Consider the following 8,060-nt stretch of genomic DNA (forward strand, 5'->3'; position numbering starts at 1 on the left):
GCGACAGCCCCCGCGCTCCCTCCAGCCTCGGCAGCAGCCCCGGCCTCGGCTCCGGCTCCCTCCCGCCCGACAGCCTCCAAGCCTTCACCAGCCTCGGCAGCCCTCGTGAGTCGCCCAGCATCCAGTGTGACAGCCTGGAGTGTCCCTGCTGCTGCTGCTGCTGCTGCAGGAGCGTGGGGTCGGGCAGCGGCTGCGAGGACAGCCTGCAGGCCCCCCTCGCCCTGCGTGACCGCCGTGACCGCCGAGGGGGCTTCGGGGCGCGCCACGGCACCCGCCCGGCATCCAGCGACCTCTCCGACAGCCTGGAGTCCGTGGAGTCCTTCGGTGTCCAGAACGACAGCCTCCAGTCGGTCTCCAGCCTGCGGGAGACCTTCGGGTCCTCCAGCATCAACGGTGACAGCCTTGAATCCCTTTCTAGCCTGAGCAACGGATCCACTAGCCAGCGCAGCAGCCTCGAGTTTACCAGCTACTGAGACTGCCTTCATCTCCCCACACAATGCACTAGCCTCCGGTTCACTTCCAGCTTCTGTGAGAGCTTCCAGGTTTGTGCCCTTCATTCAGAAGGCTGCCTTGTTCCTGTTGATTTTTGCTGCATCCAGTGCAGTAACCTCAAATACTTACTGCCTGTGACTGCCATTCCCAAGTTACATGCATCAGAGAGGCTGTGCTCATCGTTGTCTGCAGCGTTAGGGTTGATTTTTTTGTCTGTGGTTAAGAATGGAAGTACGTGGTCCTCGGAGGAATCCCAGCTACCTTTCTGATCTCTATCAGAACATGTTACGGGCTGAAGAAGCACGGGGACGAGGGCAGCAGCAGCCCCCAGCAGTCCATACAAGTAGCAGCATGACTCTTCGGAGCAGTACCCCAGCCAGGGGAGATCCCCAGCCAAATAAACTTCAGAGCAGCACTTCCAACTGTGATCCAGTATTACGGCCTATCATACGCCGCAGAGCACGGTCTTTGCCTACATCGTCTGAAAGAAGGAAGCAAGCAGCAGTGCACTGTCAAGTTCCTGGGTGCCAGAGTCGTATGAACCGGGTGAGATTTGCTGATGCTTTGGGCTTGGAGCTCACTGAAGTGAAAGTCTTCCAGACTGGGGAGGATCCATCGATCCCCTTGCATGTCCTTTCCAGGCTCTCCATAAACTCAGACCTCTGGTACAGCAGCTTGGACTTGGAGTTTACTATGCAGTGCTTGGTCCCTGACTTCCAGCAGCCTGCAGACTGTATGGACTTTTCCTCCCGACTTCAGGAGCAGCAGGTGTGTCTTGAGCGAGTGACTAGCTCAGATTTGGGGCTCAGTGGCACCATCCAGGTTCGCAATGTTGCTTTTGAGAAGCATGTATCTGTGCGATACACCTTTAACCAGTGGAAAAGCCTCCATGAAGTGTGTGCTCATTGGCACAGTAGCATCCCTGAGAAAAACGGGCAGGAGCAGGTTGATGTTTTCACCTTCTTTCTCCCTGTGCCTCCCTTCCTCCTTCAGCTGTGCTCTGTAGTCCAGTTTGCAGCAAGGTACCAAGTCAACGGCCAGGAGTACTGGGATAACAACAGAGGCAAAAACTACAGTCTTACCTGCCGGACTCACCCCCTCAAGATGCCTAGAGAATGCGAGGAGAGCTGGATCCACTTCATCTGAACAAGCGAAGTGCATGCAGAGCAGCTTGTCAGTAGTCTCAGTGGCACCCTCTTCCCTGGCATGGCTCTCTGCTCCTATGGCAATAGTTTCCTTTTTGAAAGTGCCATACCTGGTGAAGTGTTCCAGGGCTGGGAAGTGGCCAGTGAACCATACAAACTGTTCAAAACCTCTCCGAAAGTAAAAAGGGCCAAAATGTGTATTGAGTTACATCCACTGAAAGCCCGTGTGATTTCTTACTGTAGTGTATGAGTCGTTGCAGAATGGTGCCAGGGGGTGCTGTCAGACTACCAGGATGAAACGAGACACTTCATGTTGCTAGTAATGTTCTAGGTTGCATAAAATGTGTCTGATTTATTTTACCATTTTGTACTGCTTATTTTCTAAATGGACAGTGTGGCTTTACTGGTTTTGTTTCTAATTTTGTTTATATTATCTCACCAAGCCTGAGTACTGTTACATTTATGCATAATTTGGATTGCAGACACTGTAGGGAGTACTTGTATTTATATATATATATATTACTAAGACCATAACCACGTTAAATATTTCCATTAATATTTGGGTTGAAAATCAAATTTTATTATGAGCAGAACATACATGAAAATGTGCCATCAGCCCCCCCTGTTTCCCTTAAGAAAGGCTTTTTTTTTTTCTTCCTCCAGTGTTTGCAGTAGGCAGCAGGAATGATTGTTACCAAAGTGTGTGTAAAGGATATCTTTGTGGGGAAGTTCTCATATTTTTCAGGTGATGCACAAGTAGGTTTTTTTCTCTAGATGGGGGTATAAGAGTTGTCCTTTCCTTGTGCACCTGTTTCTACTGAGGGAAATTAGAGCAATTTTGCACTTGGGTTGCAATTGCAGTTGAAGATCTCAAAGCGCTGTATGAATGCTAATGATCTTTCCACTGTTACTGGTAACATGAGTTTTTTCATACATATTCATAACTGCATGGTAAATTTAGCTTTATATGTACAGCATAGATTTTCAGAAGTGGCTGGATGTATTAGAAGAGTTGCTTTTTAGGACTGTACTATGAAAATCAGGCCACTTAGGCATCTTATTTTGGAGTGCTGCTTATTCATCAAAATCACAAGTTGTTTTTAAAATCACTATTGTAAGCAACCCACAGCCAAGTATATATTAGTCCAGAAAGTCTACTGAGTAATTCTGGAAGTGCAGAAACCCTAAGAAAATCAATGTCTGAACTTAATCTTACTCCTTAGTTGTGACACCCATTTAGCAAAGCTAAGATGTCAAGTGAAGGAGCTGCCTGCTATCAAATTCATGTTAATTCTGTGAGTTGCTGACCACCTCTTGCAGAATACTGAGAAAACTCAATCCTATTTGAAACTGTTGAGCATTGGCTCTGTTGGTTCTGGAGCACTGTGAGGGTGAATGTTTAAGCTGAAATTGTTTTGGAGTAGGTGAGGCTGAGGTGCGATTGCCAGCCACAGAGAGGAAAGAGTGCTGCCTGCTTTCAGTCCACCCGTGTTAACTTTCTGTATCTGTTTAGAGGAGTGACCATTACCTATCTGGCAGCAACTTTTGTCTCCTAGAAAAATCAGTGCAGGGAAGTCTAGTTCTCCTCATGTGGCACAAAAAAATGAGAGCTCTTTTAAGAAGGGGTCCTATCTAATTGTAAGGTTTTTTGCCTCCTGTGGTGGGCTTCATATGACTGAATGACATGACAATATAGGACTTAATGTATCTGAACTAGTCAACCTGTATTCTTCATAGTCACTGGGAATGTTTTTGCTGTAGTTAGCAGACTACCTGTGGTGTGACAAACTGTATCATCTCCTCAGAGTGCATAGAGAACACTGCAGGACTAGTTCTGGCCGTTCTGCCATACTGAAATTCTCAGCGTTAGTGCAGATTATGCCAAATTATGCCAGAGTTTGTAGATGTCAAATTAGATGAGCTGAAATACACCTTCAGTGACCGCAGAAGAATCATTCTTGGTGTGAAATGAAATTGCCTAACTTTACTTTGGTGAAACTTGCTCATTTAAGGAATTCCATGAAAGTTTATATGGTATTGTTAAAGTCCATAGAAGCAGAGTTTTATGTGCTTGTCAGTGAAGTAAGAAGAAAATGAACACACACACACACACACACACATATGCACACAATCACTTGTGCTGAATAAAAGGCACTATTTTAAAGTATTATTCTCCCCTCTTTTCCCCCTCCTAAATTACTGTATTTATTCCATCTGCAAAACCACTGAATTGCCTCACAGCACATCGTTAAAAATCCCACTCAGACTGGTATTTGACACCAGTTTAAAATGGATGTTGCTGGAGCCCAGTGCAATACTTGGCTTACTGTCAGAAAGATGCTGTTGCAATCTTCCAGGAGAGACTCTCATGTGCTAGCAAATGTCAGATCTGAGTGTTATTGCGGGCAGGGACAGATGATGTAAAGCTGAGGCTGTCAGGTTTAAGGTTGATGTCACGTATACCACAGTGTCAGGGAGAGGTGAGAAATTAACATCTCAGCAACGTGAGTTTGGCTTGTACTGTCTTCCTTCCGCAACCTCTCAGGGTATTTGCATGTGCAATATCTTGAATACTAAAGTATTATTCCAAGTTTGCCTTTTCTCTCTTTGCTTGTCTTGCACTGCTGGAGAAGAATTGACAGTAGCTGTTACTAAACCAGCTGTCTAGCATCGCTGGCTGTGAGTTGACCTTTTAACAGAACTGAGAGTGATCTCTGGGTTAAGCTGTTAAAACGTTCACACCAGTACTGGCACCTGTCACTTGAAACATTAAATTTGCACTTACGTTTTCCTGTCACATTCAGTAGTGATCAAAAGGATTCTAGTTGACAAAAAAGGGATAAAGCCATTAAGTAGTGGTAATACGCACCTGTCTTGAAGGTAAACTTATGCCACCTTTATAAATTCTCAGGACAACTTGACTGCTTGCACTGTGTTCAGACTGAGCACTTATATAATGAGGATTTTTGTAAAAATGAATTCTTCACAAGGGTTATTGCTATATAATGCACTTTTTAAAACCTGTATTTATTATAGTCATACAATAAATGGATGTATAGTAGTCCACAGTTTCAAAGTTCTTTCAAGCATGTTTTTTAAAGAAACATATGGAATCCATGTAAATGAAAAGGGGTTTTCTTTCCTTATTAATTGTCTTGTCCAGAATAAAGTACATTACACAGTATATCACTAAAGCACACATGCTAGGCAAAAGGTCATTTTGTTTTAGTGGAGAGTGGTACAATTGCAAAGTGCTTAATTTTTAAAACAATAATAAAATTATGGCTATTGTAATACAAAAGATTGTAATAAAAGCTTTTCACGAATTGATGTTGGTTTTGTCAATGGTACTCCTGTTAACTGTTAAGAACACTCATGAGGCAACTTAGTGCTGAGTTGTCACAGAGCAACATAGGGAAGTAAGGTGGGTTTGAGTTGCTAAAAATGAATAACACTTCATAAAATATAGTGATTAGTCTATATAGCTGGAAGAATGACCAGACTGCCATTTCTGACATGGAACTGGCTGTATTTCACCTCAGAGCTCTGTGCACGCAGCACCTGCAGGATCAAGATCTAATGTTGTAAAAAGGCACACTGCTGGTTGAATGAGGTTTCATGGAAAAGAAGAGAAAGGAGTTTTCTTCTACACAGCACTTTGCAAAGCTGTGCTAGACTATAGCTAGTAATTTCTGAGGTTCACAGTTGTGTTTTTCTATTTGTTCTTCCAGTTTTCATTGCTGCAGTCTTTCCTTTCAAACCATGTTCTTTTCACACACAGGTTTCTTGAAAATATATCTATACATAGTATGTGAAGAGAGTCCATCTCCACAGTAACTGATTCATCCTCTATGAAAAGCATCTCCATCAGGTAAAGCATTTACTTGATACCGTTCAAGATTTCAATAATCCATTGCCCGGTTTCTTCTAAAGCAAAATGGAGACATTTAACTAGAAGATGTAATTAATACAGACATATTACCAGTTACTTTTTAATCAGTGTTAATAATGTCAGCATTGCATTGTCAAAGCTGCTTGGCGGAAAGGTGATTATTGCAAATCACAGTTTAAATGCATGGGAATGTCTAGATTATGCTAAATTGTTTAACAGTGTTAATGTAACTTTTTATTACAAATTTTACAGATTATGCATTATAAATATATGCATGTAGATGCATAAAGGACGGTGCTTTTAGAAAGCATGGTATTACAATGTCTTTATGACTCTTGTTTTCCATTTTCCTATACTACTGATCTGAATCAGAACTAGCAGAACCACCTTAATTGTCATTACTTTAACCACTAAAATTAACCATCACCTGGAAATAAATATTGGCAACCACAGTGTAGACTAGCCAGGAGACCAAGAAAGGATAAAGATGGTCTTTGATTTTAACAGTTCACTTGAGAACAATATGAATTTGTTTTAGCCTTGGAAGTGGGAATGTTAAGAGTTTTTTAAGAGAAAGACTGGCTTTTTCTGTGAACAACCATCAGGTTTATCTTACAGGTAGTTAGTGTTACTTTTAATATAGGTATTATTATCATATTTAGTTTCAAATTCATGGTTTCTTTGTATTTATCTTACAAGGAAAAAGCTTAAATTCCCACTTGTAGTAACAGTATTATGCTAACAGTTAATTGTAATGGCAGTACTTAATTTATTTAGCGTATCATGAGTGCTCAATGCAACATTATATGTACTTTACAGCATTGCCTGGTAAAGACACAGAACAGCAGGTCTAAACGATTAGTCATTTGTCAACATGAGTCTAATGTTAGTACTGACTTCTTCCCTGATATGGCTTTCTCCTTATGATCTCAGATCTGCAACTATTTCAGCTGACACTTGATATTAAAACTGTTGGCATCAACGCTTCTGACCCTTCTCAGTTCTACATACAGTGGCAGCTGTGCCAAAGGTTGATTATATTGACCAGTACGATGCTTTCCAGTACCTGTAATGAAGGTAAACATTTCTGCTACTGTAGTGGAGAAAGATCCCTGTACATAGCGCTACCCTACCCTAAAGACAGTTTTGATTACATTTTCCCTGAAATTTTTATGTGTAGTTGCCATATGTGTGGCCCAAATAATTTCACTGCTTGTTCTGGTCTGTTTAATGAAAATTCTGCTCTCTGTTGACCTCTATTCTGCTGAACCAAACAACATAGACATTAGAGAATGAGAAATGAACATACAGCAGCCTCCCAGCCATGTCAGTGTACCTAATGCAGGAGGGAAAGTGTATGACCCACTTCTCCCGTAATTTATGACTCACATTCCTTTTGCTATAGAATGAGCAAAGCTGTTTTCTTTACGAGATCTGAAAATCTGTGGATAGCCCAAGCCTGTGTTTATACTAATGTGACTGGTAAGGGAAAGCATCATCCGCAAATTGGCTTTCATTGCTTCATACGATGAAAGTAGAATTCAGTTTTTATAGAAAACTTCTGGTGCTCGAAGTTCCTCATGCAAAGCTTTGTCCCTAGCAGGTTTCTTAGCAAAGCTGTACTACAGATATGCCTCAGATCACCCACTGCCTTCTAATAAAGTATCCCAACAGCAAATGTGACGGCAGTTAATGCTGCAGTTAATCCCTTCAGCTGCACATGCCTCCTGCAAAATGCTCTGCACTACTCACTCCTTGGAGATCAGCTCCTCAGTGGACATACTATTAGCATAACACTTGTCATTTTCTTGAATTACAGTGACACCTGGTGGCATTTTAAATACTTCCTGTACAGCTTTTTTTGGCCTTTTATAGTACTGATATGGTTTCTTTATTTTAGAGGGTCAGTAGGGTTATTTTCTTTACGATTGCTGCAGGTTTATCTGCTCTTAAATGCGGTTCTTCTCCTAGATGCTCTACTATTGCTTCTTATTCTAGGTATGAACGGAGATGCTTTCTGATACTCCACTGGAATATGAGATTCATGACAAATTTTATCACTCCTATTTGTGATATAGGTCATAGATACACCAGTCGCACCAGTACAGGTGAAGCCCCACTTTGGAACTGCTGGATTTCATTTAAACACATTACCCAGTTCCTTTTGTATAATAAAGACTAATGTCACTAGAAGCCCTTTGTCAACAACCTGAATGTACTTCAGTTTCTGTATCCTACCTACTCCGACACTTGATGATAGCAAACACGTTTCTGAATTAAGCATAGAAATTAATTACACTGATTCAGCAAACTCATGCCCAGCAACTCTCGCCCACACTATGCACTGAGTGTTCCAAATAGTGGTTATCAAGAAAGGCAGTTTGTAATACAAAACGAGAGGAGGGCCTGTGCAAGCAGGCGCAGTCCTTTGATAACGTGACGGTATTACACACCAGAGGAGCCACCGCACGGGCCTTTCCTTCCCCTTACAAGCGGCGGTTCCCCTCCCGCCGGCCAGGACCGCCGAGGCC

At 42.4% G+C, this 8,060-nt stretch overlaps 1 protein-coding gene across 1 annotated transcript; it reads left to right on the forward strand.

The window, feature by feature from the left end:
* The first annotated feature begins 453 nt into the window (after positions 1–453).
* On the forward strand, positions 454–5,488 carry PPP1R3D (protein phosphatase 1 regulatory subunit 3D). Its single transcript, XM_026862228.1, has 2 exons — positions 454–542; positions 717–5,488. Exon 2 carries the CDS (start codon positions 718–720, stop codon positions 1,636–1,638), a length of 921 nt encoding a protein of 306 aa, XP_026718029.1. The 5' UTR covers positions 454–542; position 717; the 3' UTR covers positions 1,639–5,488.
* The last annotated feature ends 2,572 nt before the right edge of the window (positions 5,489–8,060 follow it).

Source organism: Athene cunicularia (genome assembly GCF_003259725.1).
Source record: "Athene cunicularia isolate RWA chromosome 20 unlocalized genomic scaffold, athCun1 chr20_part1, whole genome shotgun sequence".
In the NCBI taxonomy this organism is placed as follows: domain Eukaryota; kingdom Metazoa; phylum Chordata; class Aves; order Strigiformes; family Strigidae; genus Athene; species Athene cunicularia.

Excerpts from the sequence above, each read along its gene's own strand:
- PPP1R3D (XM_026862228.1), top strand. The coding sequence starts at position 718 with ATGGAAGTACGTGGTCCTCGGAGGAATCCCAGCTACCTTTCTGATCTC.